The 14571-nt window shown below is 46.4% G+C and overlaps 1 protein-coding gene and 1 long non-coding RNA gene across 3 annotated transcripts; both read left to right on the top strand.

The window, feature by feature from the left end:
* Positions 1 to 5055: 5055 nt before the first annotated feature.
* Positions 5056 to 6892, top strand: LOC109739927 (uncharacterized). Its single transcript, XM_020298994.4, has 2 exons — positions 5056 to 6508; positions 6626 to 6892. Exon 1 carries the CDS (start codon positions 5258 to 5260, stop codon positions 6506 to 6508), a length of 1251 nt encoding a protein of 416 aa, XP_020154583.1. The 5' UTR covers positions 5056 to 5257; the 3' UTR covers positions 6626 to 6892.
* Positions 6893 to 11286: 4394 nt separating this feature from the next.
* Positions 11287 to 14240, top strand: LOC123493579 (uncharacterized). 2 transcript variants are annotated; one of them, XR_012181276.1, is made up of 3 exons: positions 11287 to 11469; positions 13530 to 13728; positions 13846 to 14240. It is a non-coding gene; the product is annotated as an uncharacterized lncRNA (long non-coding RNA). The 2 variants fall into 2 exon arrangements; XR_006662139.2 differs by lacking the exon at positions 11287 to 11469 and having other exon boundaries at positions 13476 to 13728.
* The last annotated feature ends 331 nt before the right edge of the window (positions 14241 to 14571 follow it).

Here is a 14571-nt window from a genome sequence, read left to right as displayed (position 1 = left end):
AAAAAATTTCATCCTGATAAGCTCAAACCCAAATCGGAGAAATGTGTCTTCATAGGATACCCAAAGGAGACAGTTGGGTACACCTTCTATCACAGATCCGAAGGCAAGACATTCGTTGATAAGTATGGATCCTTTCTAGAGAAGGAGTTTCTCTCGAAAGATGTGAGTGGGAGGAAAGTAGAACTTGATGAGGTAACTGTACCTGCTCCCTTATTGGACCACGGAAATCTGTTCCTGTGACTTCTACACCAATTAGTGAGGAAGTTAATGATGATGATCATGTAACTTCAGATCAAGTTACTACCAAACCTCGTAGGTAAACCAGAGTAAGATCCGCACCAGAGTGGTACGGTAATCCTGTTCTGGAGGTTATGTTACTAGACCATGACGAACCTACGAACTATGAAGAAGCGATGGTGAGCCCAGATTCCGCAAAATGGCTTGAGGTCATGAAATCTGAGATGAGATCCATGTATGAGAACAAAGTGTGGACTTTGGTTGACTTGCCCGATGATCGGCAAGCAATTGAGAATAAATGGATTGTCAAGAGGAAGACGGACGCTGATAGTAGTATCACTATCTACAAAGCTAGAATTGTCGCAAAAGGGTTTTCGACAAGTTCAAGATGTTGACTACGATGAGAGTTTCTCACTCGTATCTATGCTTAAGTCTGTCCGAATCATGTTAGCAATTGCCGCATTTTATGAAATCTGGCAAAGGGATAAACAAAACTGCATTCCTTGATGGATTTATTAAAGAAGAGTTGTATATGATACAACCAGAAGGTTTTGTCAATCCTAAAGGTGCTAACAAAATATGCAAGCTCCAGCGATCCATCAATGGACTGGTGCAAGCATCTCGGAGTTGGAATATACGCTTTGATAAGTTGATCAAAGCATATAGTTGTATACAGACTTGCGGTGAAGCCAGTATTTACAAGAAAGTGAGTGGGAGCACTACAGCATTTCTGATAAGTATATGTGAATGACATATTGTTGATCGGAAATAATGTAGAATTATTCTGCAAAGCATAAAGGAGTGTTTGAAAGGAGTTTTTCAAAGATAGACCTCGGTGAAGCTGCTTACATATTGAGCATCAAGATCTATAGAGATAGATGAAGACGCTTGATAAGTTTTTCAATGAGTACATACCTTAACAAGATTTTGAAGTAGTTCAAAATAGAACAGTCAAAGAAAAGAGTTCTTGCCTGTGTTACAAGGTGTGAAATTGAGTAAAGACTCAAAGCCCGACCACGGCAAAAGATATAAAGAGAATGAAAGTCATTCCCTATGCCTTGGCCATAGGTTCTATAAAGTATGCCATGCTGTGTACCAGATCTATTGTATACCCTACACTGATTTTGGCAAGGGAGTACAATAGTGATCTAGGAGTAGATCACTGGACAGCGGTCAAAATTATCCTTACTGGAATAAGGATATGTTTCTCGATTATGGAAGTGACAAAAGGCTCGTCGTAAAAGGTTACGTCGATGCAAGTTTTGACACTAATCTAGATGACTCTAAGTCTCGGTCTAGATACATATTGAAAGTGGGAGCAATTAGCTAGAGTAGCTCCATGCAGAGCATTGTAGACATAGAAATTTGCAAAATACTTACGGATCTGAATGTGACAGACCCGTTGACTAAAATTATCTCACAAGCAAAACATGATCACACCTTAGTACTCTTTGGGTGTTAATCACATAGCGATGTGAACTAGATTACTGACTCTAGTAAACCCTTTGGGTGATGGGCACATGACGATGTGAACCATGGGTGTTAATCACATGGTGATGTGAACTATTCATGTTAAATCACATGGCGATGTGAACTAGATTATTGACTCTAGTGCAAGTGGGAGACTGAAGAAAATATGCCCTAGAGGCAATAATAAAGTTATTATTTATTTCCTTATATCATGATAAATGTTTATTATTCATGCTAGAATTGTATTAACCGGAAACATAATACATGTGTGAATACATAGACAAACAGAGTGTCACTACTATGCCTCTACTTGACTAGCTCGTTAATCAAAGATGGTTATGTTTCCTAGCCATAGACATAAGTTGTCATTTGATTAACGAGATCACCTCATTAGGAGAATGACGTGATTGACTTGACCCATTCCGTTAGCTTAGCACCCGATCGTTTAGTATGTTGCTATTGCTTTCATCATGACTTATACATGTTCCTCTGACTATGAGATTATGCAACTCCCGTTTACCGGAGGAACACTTTGTGTGCTACCAAACGTCACAACGTAAATGGGTGATTATAAAGGTGCTCTACAGGTGTCTCCAAAGGTACTTGTTGGGTTGGCGTATTTCGAGATTAGGATTTGTCACTCCGATTGTCGGAGAGGTATCTCTGGGCCCACTCGGTAATGCACATCACTATAAGCCTTGCAAGCATTGTGACTAATAAGTTAGTTGCGGGATGATGTGTTACGGAACGAGTAAAGAGACTTGCCGGTAACGAGATTGAACTAGGTATCGAGATACCGACGATCGAATCTCGGGCAAGTAACATACTGATGACAAAGGGAACAACGTATGTTGTTATGCGGTCTGACCGATAAAGATCTTCGTAGAATATGTGGGAGCCAATATGGGCATCCAGGTCCCGCTATTGGTTATTGACCGGAGACGTGTCTCGGTCATGTCTACATAGTTCTCGAACCCGTAGGGTCCGCACGCTTAAAGTTACGATGACAGTTTTATTATGAGTTTATGTATGTTGATGTACCGAAGGAGTTCGGAGTCTCGGATGAGATCGGGGACATGACGAGGAGTCTCGAAATGGTCGAGACGTAAAAATCGATATATTGGACGACTATATTCGGACTTCGAAAAGGTTCCGAGTGATTCGGGTATTTTTCGGAGTACCGGAGAGTTACGGGAATACGTATTGGGCCTTATTGGGCCATACGGGAAAGAAGAAAAAGGGCCTCAAGGGTGGCCGCACCCCTCCCCTTGGTCTGGTCCGAATTGGACTAGGGAAGGGGGGCGCCCCCTTCCTTCCTTCTCTTTTTCCCTTCCTCTTTTCCTATTCCATATGGGAGGTGGAATCCTACTAGGACTAGGGAGTCCTAGTAGGACTCCACACTTGGTGCGCCCCCTCCTAGGGCCGGCCTCCTCCTCCCTTGCTCCTTTATATACGGGGGCAGGGGGGCACCCCAGAGACACAACAATTGATCCTTGAGATCTCTTAGCCGTGTGCGGTGCCCCCCTCCACCATATTACACCTCGATAATACCGTTGCGGAGCTTAGGCGAAGCCCTGCGTTGGTGGAACATCATCATCGTCACCACGCCGTCGTGCTGACAAAACTCTCCCTCAACACTCGGCTGGATCGGAGTTCGAGGGACGTCATCGAGCTGAACGTGTGTAGAACTCGGATGTGCCGTACGTTCGGTACTTGATCGGTCGGATCGTGAAGACGTACGACTACATCAACCGCGTTGTGATAACGCTTCCGCTATCGGTCTACGAGGGTACGTGGACAACACTCTCCCCTCTCGTTGCTATGCATCACCATGATCTTGCGTGTGCGTAGGAATTTTTTTAAAATTACTACGTTCCCCAACAGTGTCAAATCGAGTTCCTCAGTTCTTTTATTTATTGCGTGGCGCGAAATCCATCATTGGCTAAACAATCATTTGGTTATGCCATTTTGGGCTTTGCTCCCACCGAAGCTATTGCATTGTTTGCCCCAATGATGGCCTTTTTGATCTCATCCGTTTTCCGATCGCATACAAAGTCATATAAGATAAAAAAGAAATAATCTTTCTCCTTCTTCCCTCCTTATAGCCACCCTGAAACTGAACGAGCGTCTCTCCCGGTGTGACACGTGCTCCACGTTTTCTACGGTTTTCCTACTTTACATGGCGTGGGCGCGAGCAATCAAGAATTATCATCAAAGTGGAAGTGCTATTGCCATATTAGCTTCCCTAGGACAATGAGAAAAAATTATAGAAATAAAATTACGAGCTAAGAAAGAGCATTCTTCATAAATTGCTGCTGCCGGTCCAAGCGAATTTCCTCCGTTTTGCATGATTTCAATGACTTACATGCAATTACCTTCTACGCATATCTTGTTGCATCCAGTTTCACTTGCGAGGAGAAGTCCATCTCTTAAGCCTCATGCTTCCACCGTAGCCGCTTCTTCAGCAAAAGGGATGTTGCTGCAAGATGCCGCCACAAAGAAACCGGAGTGGTCTCGAAGTATAGCACCTGTAGCGCCAGTGCCACTTTCAATGTCGAAACATGCGTCCACATTTAGCTTGATTGTGCCCTCTGGTGGTTTCTCCCAGCCATGTCTCCTAATTCTGTTGTGTTTGAATTTTGCTCTTGAGTAATTTTTTGCGAGTGCCCATATTGCTTGCGCTGATCTGGTAGGCTCGTACAGTTGCTCGCCGTGTGTATATCCGCGTCGTTTCCACCACAAGTACACACAGCCGTGTCAACAAGGTCATTGCGGTGAACACCATTAACCAATGCCTTAGTTGGATTTTTGGACAAGAGGAGGTCAGCCATCACCGAGCCACCCTCTCTTTCCAACATGCATACCTCATTCACCACCGCTGCCATACCTAGTAAACGCCACACCTCCGGTACTCGAGGGCACAAGAATAAAACATGCCGGATGCTTTCACAATCTGAACTGCATAAGGGGCAGTGAGAACTCGAAATTATATGTCTGTTTGCTTAGACTCCTTGACATGGAAGAGCTCCAAGCAAAGTTTTTCACACATGAATTTTCACTTTTGAAGGCACACGTAGTTATATATATATATTTTTCATAATGAACTGGTGAACTTCTTTAAAAGAAACTGGTCGACTCCTGAAGAGGAAAGAAACAATAAGAAGAGGAAAGAAAGAGTACGACCCGAGTCGTGCGGTTCATCGTGCACCTAGTCCAGGTGTTTTCATACCGGTGTGTTTCTCTGAGATACCGATCAACGCTCCAATAGCCCCTCGATCCGCGTCGCCGGCATCCGACGGTAACCCATCATCCGCTCTTCTTTCTTTAGCGCTCTTCTTTCTTTAGATAGAAGAGTCGAGAAACCGACCCCGGTTGAGATCGTGCTTTGCTTGCCCTTGCCCCCGTCCTCCCCCCCGTCTCCTCATCATCCTCCCCGCCGCCGCCGCTGCCGCCGCCGGCGGCTTCTCCATCAATATCCTGCCCCGTCCCCCACCCCCACCCCCACCCCCACGACACACGCACCAACAGATCAGCCGTCGAAACTTCAGTCATGACTCCGCCCTCGCCTTCCCTTTTCCTCCTGGATCCCTTCGTGGGCACGTATCTCCCCGGCGGCGAAACAGCCGACAACAAGAAGACTTTGCTGTCCTCTGGAGCCAAGAGGGCGTTCGGGTTCCCTGCGGACCTCGATTGCGATGCGCTCATGCGGGGCCTGGCGCTAGAAGCAGACCTTGCTGGTGCGCCAGATCTGTCCCGCCTGACCCTCCGAGGCGTCCGCCCGTTCTCCACTTGTATCCATGCCGTCGACAAGAACCTGATTATCATGATAACTTCCTTTCCTCAAGTTTACCCCCGGGGTATCTATCTCATCTACAACGCAATTGACAGATCGCTCCTCATGATCCCGTCTGCGCCCAGCACACCCCCTTCCGTCCTTACGTCCCGTGTTCTTGTGGCGCGCCGCCGGGACGACGACATCAGCTCCTACGCCCTGGTCTTTCCCGGGACCGTCTACGACATAGGCTGTCCTGGACGGCAGCCTGTTCTCTTCGTGTCGGGATCCTCATCTAAGTCTCAGTGGGAGATTGCGAAGTTCACTAATTTCCCCGACCATCTGCTCGCTGAGAAAAGCTCTTTCCTTGCCGAAGATGTGTTCTCCCACCGTGGCCGTGGTTACTGGGTGGATCTCTTGCTTGGTGGCATGTACTGTGACTGCGGTGATGTGTTCTCCAGCCAGCGTTACATGGACGCCCACTCCTTAGACCTCCCTGTGGGGTGCGAGAGATACTTAGGCTGTAGAGATTACATACCAGAGCCGAGGGCCTTTCGAGCTGTGGGCTGTGTTGGGGACTCCATCAAGTTTGTCTCCATCACCGGCTTCCTTGAGCGTGTGGATCTTGTGGATGACCGCATGGTGAGGGTCTGGAGACTCAAGGAAGATATGAGTTGGGATGTAGACTACGAGCTCAAGCTGGGGAGCCTGCGTGAAGAGGGGGCTTTCAAAGGGAACCGCCTGCCGACCTCCATGGCACCCATGTACCCCTTCCTCAACATACAGGAAGACCGTGTCATATACTTTGCACTGGGTGAGTACATCTACCAGGACCCGGAGTTCTGCTTTCCATCCACGCCAAGCTTTTGGGTCCGTGTTGATATGAGCAGCAAGACTTTCAACTGCACACCTCTCTCTCTGACGGATGCCAGCATTGGCTGTCTTCTTGCTCTCTCCGGCAATGCTGAGGGCAAGCTTGCTTGGACTTCCCAGCCAAGCCAACTTCTGAAGCCATGTCCTGTTAGTTAGGTGATTTTACTACTTGCTGCTCCCAAATTGTTCATGTTTCACCTATCTTATCTTATTTATTAAGATGATCAACAATACATCCAGTTCAACTAAGTTTTAAATTGGTTTGTTTGGCAGGGAGGGGCAATATGGAAGCACCAGATCAAGTATCAGGAATCATGAAGTTTGGTTATCTTTTTATTTTGCCTATTTCTATTAACAAGATGTTTATCTGGCTCAAGTCAATCCCTTGTTTATTTGCTTTTGTTGGAGTGAGAAACTGTTGTGTTTGGCTGCAACTTGTCCCATGAGATTACTGTTTGATGACATTCTTGTGAGATCCTTATTCTCGTGCTTGTATTATCATGGATATAGTTTCTATCCTTATACCATTTTGTTTGCAAAGTACTGCAGTATTGTTAGTAAGTATCATCATCTTATATCATGTACCTTGGACACTCAGGCATAGCCCATCCTTCCAAAAGCAATACACAGCACATTCAGAATATCTCCATCCAGGATGTTTATATCTTCCAAGGACCATACATCTAATCTCAATTCTTGATTCGTTTGCAATGGTGGCCGTAGGATCTTTTCGCTTGACGGCTAGCATCGAAGCGATGGCACCATGAGTGATTTTGTCCCGCTGAAGGGGCATCTCCGTCTTTTTCTAGCCAGCCTATATATTCACACATTGACAAACAGGTTAACCTTTTTCCCTATGTGGTGAAAACCCTAGCCGCCACATCCCTCGCTTGAGCCCCATCCTCTTCCTGCCTGCCGCCGTCGAGGTCCACCTCGGCCGCATCCATGCTCAATGATGCCTCCTCAATGTGTCGCTGCCTCCGGACGTGACGCCGGTCTCCTCTGCGGCCCCTTACTGCCACCATCCTCCTCTTCGCCTCTAGCTGCCCAGATGCCTGACGGCTGCGGTAGCGTGCCTATCATTCATGGGCGGCTAGACGTCCAGGTTCATCTCTCTCAGCAAACCATGAAGGATTTGGGACTGCTTGGGCGTGGAACAAAAAACCCAGTGTTTTGTTTTGGTGTTCAGCTAAAGGGGGAAGATCTGGATTTACATTGTTTTATCATGGTATGGCGTTCTTTATTTTCGCAGGAAGTGCTCCAGCGGAAACACATCTCAAATTCCAGGTGTGCAACCATCTATTATTGTTGATTTTAAGGTATAATTTGGCCAGCAAAGAGTTCTGAAGATTTTAGTTCATAGATCTTCTACCTCGATTTTCTGATTGATGGAGCTTGTCCATACAGTAATGAGCCATCTTTATTTGCTGAACTGTACTGTAAAATTGGTGTCTACACTCTTTAATTGGTTTATGACTTGCTCATATATTCATGTCTAGCTAGGTTCCTGCAAATTGGATTTAAGAGATGTCTACGTCTAGCTGGGCTCCAAGAAGGGAGATTCTTTGTTGTCCTTTTAGGTTTGTTGGCTACCTCGGTTAAGTTTTTGCATGTGAATTTTTGTTTGTTCCTATCCAATAGATGCTCATATCTAGCTAGATTCGTAGGATGTTTTGTTGCCTTTCTTAGTTTGTTTGGTACTTTCTTCTTTCTTTGGCGATGATGGGGGCAGATTTATCCGGGGTTCTTTTGATATTTGTAGATGAATCTTTTGTTCGTTTCTTGATATAGATAAACTGAAACTGCTCCTTTTAGGCTATCTATGTGTCTGAAGCGACTAACATTGAAATTAGCATATGTAGGCATTTATGCTACAATGCTCCCAATTTTTTCAATGGTAGCTCTTGCTCCAAAATGCACTTTCAAAGAGGTGGTGGAGGAAGATTTCTTCTTTTTGTATTCTTACTATTCCACCTCCCCATTTGAAGCTGCTATGAATCCAGGGTTCTTTTTTGTTTACATTATAAGCTCTTTTGTCATACGCTGATTCCGATTTTTATTTAAGTGTAAGCACTTGGAAGGATGGCTTTATTTTTCTTCTCAGGTGGGGAAATGCAATGATCGGGTGGTCACCTCCCTAGTCATAAGCATCATATAGGGCATCAACTTAAAGAACATCGTACTGTACTGAACTTATTTATATTCGTGTTCAGCCTGACTCATTTTTGTTTTTTTCCTCAATAAAGTGGTGCACCAGAGAGTTTTATTGCTTGGTGTAGTCAGTTAATTTCTTAGATAGTTGCATGCCCTTTCATGGCTTTCAAATAGTATATGTACTCATTCACGTTTTCACTTTGTGTTGCCTACTCACAGATGTCACTCAAAATATCACGGTTATTTCTAATGCTCACTATTTTCCTGGCTTTCATGGGGTCTGATGTAAATCAGTAAATGGCTATATGACAAGATCCGTTTGCCGAAGAATGTGTTATTTGGTATGTCGACAAACTTCCTAGAACTCAGTTTCACTTTTGTATTACTTCTGCATCTGCTTATTTGATTTCAACCTTGCACGTTCAGTGTTCAGCTCGGAAAACCTTCTTACATCGTAATTTATTGTCTTCCTTGATGCCAGACAATAGAAAATACTGTCGTTTCTTGTGATGATGAACATTGTATAGTTGTGGTAGGAGCTAGGGCCCTACCGGATCTAGGGCGTAGGTTGTAGGGGAAGGAGGGGGAAGGATGAGGGCTGGTGCGCGGCGGCCGGCGGCGTGGCGCTGTCCTTGCGACGGAAGCAGCGGCGGCGAAGGCAGGAGGCGGCTAGGGTTTAGGTCTCCCGGCTCCCTAAGGGAAGCCGAGCAAATTATGATTGCTTCTTGCTTGATTAGATTGATACATCTCCTCTCCTTATATAGAGAGGTTTACTTGACTCCTAAGCAAACGATCCTAATACGATAAGATAATTGGGCTAAGCCCCTAATTAAGATACTTGGGCCATAACCCACTGGGCTAAGCCCCTATGCCGGTCATAACACTTCTCCCCGCCTGCACAAACAGCTCGTCCTCGAGCTGTAAGGTGGGGAAGCGCTTGCTGAAATACTCGAGGTGATCAACCAGCGTCAAACACCTTCGCAACAGCTGGGGCGGCAAGGTCGGCGGCGACGGCGTCCTCCGGAATGTAGTCTGCAACCTCGAGGTAGAAGAGTCGTGGGCAGGCGTGGCTGGGCGTGTAGGACTCGTCGCAATTGAAGCACAACCCTTGGCGGCGACGCTCGAGTAGCTCGGCCGAGGTGAGCCGGCGGAACGGGCGCGCCGCTGTCGCGGCGAGGGGTGCCGCGGAAGCCTGAACAGGCCGACACGGAGCGGGATCTGGCCAGGGTAGCGACCCAGTGGCCCGGGACGGTGACTCCTGCTGGACGGCCACCGCGCGGCGCTCGAACGCGCGGGCGTAGTACATGGCCGTCTGGATATCCTGGGGTCTGGGCTGCACCGCGGAGGTGGTAGGATGCCAGCCAAGTGCGCTCGCGTGCGCTGTTCACGGAAAAACTGCTCACACTGGTTGAGCCAGTTAAGCGGGTCCTCCGTGCCGTCATAAATGGCGAAGTCGATCTTGGCGAACCGTGGCGGCGTCTGGGTCGGCGCGCCATGGCCGACTGGCTCGGCGGTGCAGAGTAGTGATGATGACGGCGCCCGGTCAACGGTGGGGAGACCGTCATAGGCCCCCGCGGAGCCGGACGAGGCCCCAGACTGCAGCATGGGTACCGGTGGGTTCCCGGCCTCCGTGTAAACTGGCGGTGGCGACGTCCCGGTTAGCCAGGCCGGGATCTGGGACGGTGACGGCGGAAACCGGACCTGCTGGATCGGGAGGTCTCCTGGTGTGGACTGGCCCAGTCCGGAGCTGGGCGGCGGCGGTGGGAGCTGGACCGGCGCGGCTGGGGCTAGCACGGGCCAGTGCGGCCACTGTGGCGCTGGGGCGGGCGCGGATGGCGCCGTGAGAACCGGCACGGGCCACTGCGGCGGCTGGAACGACGGATGGGCCCCGGCGATCGCCGCGGGTACTGAGGACCAGGGCAGATGCAGCAGCGGCAGAGGCGGCCCGCTGGGGTGCCCCGCCTGGAACGGCGGCAGCGGTGGCCCGCCCAATGCAGGCGCCCCCTGGGACGGCCACGACAGCGTGGGGTGGCCGTAGGCGGCGGTAGTCGCAGCCGGTGGAGGTGCGGGCCCGGCCAGGTACCGATGGATGCCCTGGACGGCCGTCACGAGATCCTGCTGCATCTGCCCTGGTCCTCAGTACCCCCGACAGTGGTCATCGGGGCGGTGGTGATGATGGGCAACGGCGGCGTGGGTGTTGATGACGGCATGATCGAACTCGAGTCTCTGGATACCAAATTGGTAGGAGCTAGGGCCCTACCGGATCTAGGGCGTAGGTTGTAGGGGAAGGAGGGGGAAGGACGAGGGCTGGTGCGCGGCGGCCGGCGGCGTGGCGCCGTCCTTGCGACGGAAGCAGCGGCGGCGAAGGCAGGAGGCGGCTAGGGTTTAGGTCTCCCGGCTCCCTAAGGGAAGCCGAGCAAATTATGATTGCTTCTTGCTTGATTAGATTGATACATCTCCTCTCCTTATATAGAGAGGTTTACTTGACTCCTAAGCAAACGATCCTAATACGATAAGATAATTGGGCTAAGCCCCTAATTAAGATACTTGGGCCATAACCCACTGGGCTAAGCCCCTATGCCGGTCATAACAAGTTGTTTCAGTGGTATTAATTGGATAATGATATTGTTAAATGTTCAACAGATTCAAGGGAATAGCTTCACTTTTTAGTCTGAAGTTCTGCTTTTTTTACTCTATACTCGCTTTTGAAAGCTGCATGTTGTCATCAAAATGTTAGATTGGCATACCAGAGACTTTAGAAATAGTTTACGGGCCACAGTAAAGATTCTGTTTTTAGCCTGTTGTAGTTTTATACCTGTGCACCGATGCTTCCTTATGATTCGTATATGTTTGTCCATATCAGGAACTTTGCATTCAACTACTTCGGTTAAACTGATCAGAGTACCAGTTTGGTTTTAAGAGCCTGAAGTGAATCTTTAATCTAGACCCCTGCGCATGATTAGGTTTGTTTTTGTTTTCAAAAGGCAGATCCTTGCTACTGAAAATGTGGTTCAGGACCTTAAAGATGTTGATATGCTGAAGCAAACAAATAGGTTATTAATGTACTGTTGGTGGTGATAGCATTACAGAAAATGCACTGCTGCGACCATGTGTAGTGTTCAGTATTGAGGTTCATAAATTGAAAGTCAGTGTTGAGGCACCATATCTCCTTTTGTTTTCTTTCTTCTCTTCACATGTTTCTATTCCACACAAATACACAAGGGAGTTGTCCTATCTGCTAGCTCATCTCAAAGTTTGCTCAAGTGTAGGGTAGATGGGAAAGATATTTGCCGAGTAGCTTTGTTTGCCCAACAGTGTATTTTTGTACTGTTTGGTTTTCTTGTAACAAATTGTGTGAGACTCCTACACTGTTTATGCAAAGATTTGCTCAGTAGCTTTGCTCTTATCCAGAGCGGCTAGCTCATCTCAAAGTTTGCTCAAGTGTAGGGTAGATGGGAAAGATATTTGCCGAGTAGCTTTGTTTGCCCAACAGTGTATTTTTGTACTGTTTGGTTTTCTTGTAACAAATTGTGTGAGACTCCTACACTGTTTATGCAAAGATTTGCTCAGTAGCTTTGCTCTTATCCAGAGCGGCGTTTCAGTGCCCGGGCAAAATAAAAAATTCGTAAAAAATAGGAAAAAATCAAAAAATTCTGAGTTTTTTTTTTGCAAGCAAGATGCTTGTGTGCGCGATGTTTATGCAAAATTTGGTGAAGTTTCGACATTCGAGGAGCGCGCGACAAAAAAGACAAAATTCGGCTCTGTGAGAAAGTTACTGTTCACGCGCTGTTTTGTCCGGTTTTCTTTTTTTGCCATGAGCTCCACAGATGTTCAAACGGGATGAAATATTGCACGCACATCCTGCACTCAAAACATCTTTTTGAAGCAAAAAAAAAGTTGATTTTTTTGTCATGTTACTGTTCACTGGGTTCATCTAGACCTGGGCACCGAATTGGATTCTCGTGCTCTTATATGCTTATAAGCTACAGTATCATTATGTCCGTCAAATTGTCTCCATGATGATTTCCTTGGTCGTTTGTTTTGGAGTTCGGTTTTGTGACACCCTAAACAAGGTGATGACTAGATGTATAATTTCTCAATGCGTGGCTTAAGATCACATAGCGCAGCTCGAAGGACAAGTATCGGTCGCCATCTTTTATCCCTTGTACCAATAATTCTTGTTTGTGAAAGGTGGATAAAAGATCAAATTTATTTTTAGAATATGTTTGTGTAATGAATTTTGCATTGCATTTATTTACAACAAACGTTTAAAATAAGTTGCATTTGGCCTGACTACTACATATGTAGCTATGCCAAGTCATTGCTCAACTGAAGGTGGAGAATGAAATAAAATCCCATTTAGAAGCTTACGTGAACGCCTTTTTCTTATTTATGTCAAAATAACATCCACATTTTAGTCTTACCAAACTGCTAGTTATAAGATACATCTGTTTTAGTTATTTCTATCAAAATTAGGTATTTTGAACCTAAAACATACAATGCCATGGCATATTTGGTTATTTGTTCCTCAGTAAGGACCTTCCTTCAGTTATAGCTTCCAGTGGCCTCTTTCAGATTTTGTGCGAAGTTGCTTTTTATCCTAAGGTTTCAGTATTTTTCCTGTGAATGACTGCCATTTATCTCTACATCAGTGTAGTTGTTTGTTTCAGATGTACTCCCAGTCTGCTAGCTATGAGCACACAAGTCTTTGGGCCCATGACTTTTTTTGTTCTAGAAGATATGCGACTGGTTTTTGTCCTGCATCGAACATAGTCTCTCTTAAGACAATAAGAGTACCACCGCACAATTCCTAATTTTCTATGAATTTAGTAAAATCATCAAAGTGAGACCAGCTAATGGTAGTGCAGGATCTGATCTCACAATTACATGTTAGGTTATAGTAAAATGATGACAATTACATATGTGCGTATTTAACATACATATAATTGTATTGCCATTTCTCCTCCAGAGTATTACTGTTGCCACCTTATCCATATAACTACTATTTTCCTTGTTCTCGCAGATTCTACTTTGCACTGGGTGAGTACATATACCGGACCCGGAGTTCTGCTTTCCATCCAAGAGCAACTTTCAACTGCACACCTCTCTCTCTGACGGACGCCAGCATTGGCTGTCCTCTTGCTCTCTCCGGCAATGCTCAGGGCAAGCTTGCTTGGACTTCCCAGCCAAGCCAACTTCTGAAGCCATGTCCTATTAGTTAGGTGACTTTACTGCTTGCTGCTCCCAAACTGTTCATTTTCCACCTATCATATCTTATTTATTAAGATAATCAACAATACATGCAGTTCATCTAAGTTTTAAATTGGTTTGTTTGGCAGGGAGGGGCAATATGGAACTACCAGGCCAAGTATCAGGGATCATGAAGTTTGACTATCGTTTTACTTTGCCTATTTTCTGTTAACAAGGTGTTTCTCTGGCTCAAGTCAATCCCTTGTTTATTTGCTACTGTGGGAGTGAGAAATTGTTGTGTTTGACTGCAACTTGTCCCATGAGATTGCTGTTTGAGATCCTTATTCTCATGCTTGTATTATTATGGATACAGTTTTAATTTTGTCTGCAAAGTACTGTAGTAAGTATCATTATCTTATGTCATGTACTCCCTCCGTTCACTTTTGTAAGTCGTTTTAGACAACTCAAAATGGATTGCTTTGCACATTGTCTTTAATGTCTCCAAGGTCATAAAATTGCATAGAGGGAGTACCTTTTCCATGTATGTATATTTTTAGTGGCTGGCTAGCTCAATCAGTTCTTTTGCAAGGGAACTAGTAATCCCTATGGTTGGAGTTTTGAGCAGCTAGACACGTCCCGAGTCCCGATTGACTTTGGAGATCACTGTCTGACTTCAAGCGTACCGGTGCCTATTCAAACCCGACTAGCCTTGAGCTCTATATAAAATAATGACGGCTCCGCCTCACCGGACCGACCAGTTAGCGCGGGACGGCGGGCCTCGCCGGCCGGTCGACGGGTCCAGTCCAACGCCGGGACGGCCTGATCTATCCCGCTCCGTCCGTCAGCTAGGCACGTGTTCCAGTTCCACTCCATGT

Source organism: Aegilops tauschii, chromosome 4 (genome assembly GCF_002575655.3).
Source record: "Aegilops tauschii subsp. strangulata cultivar AL8/78 chromosome 4, Aet v6.0, whole genome shotgun sequence".
In the NCBI taxonomy this organism is placed as follows: Eukaryota; Viridiplantae; Streptophyta; class Magnoliopsida; order Poales; family Poaceae; genus Aegilops; species Aegilops tauschii.
Note: the sequence above shows the minus strand (reverse complement) of the source record. Positions and strands in the feature narration are given on the sequence as shown.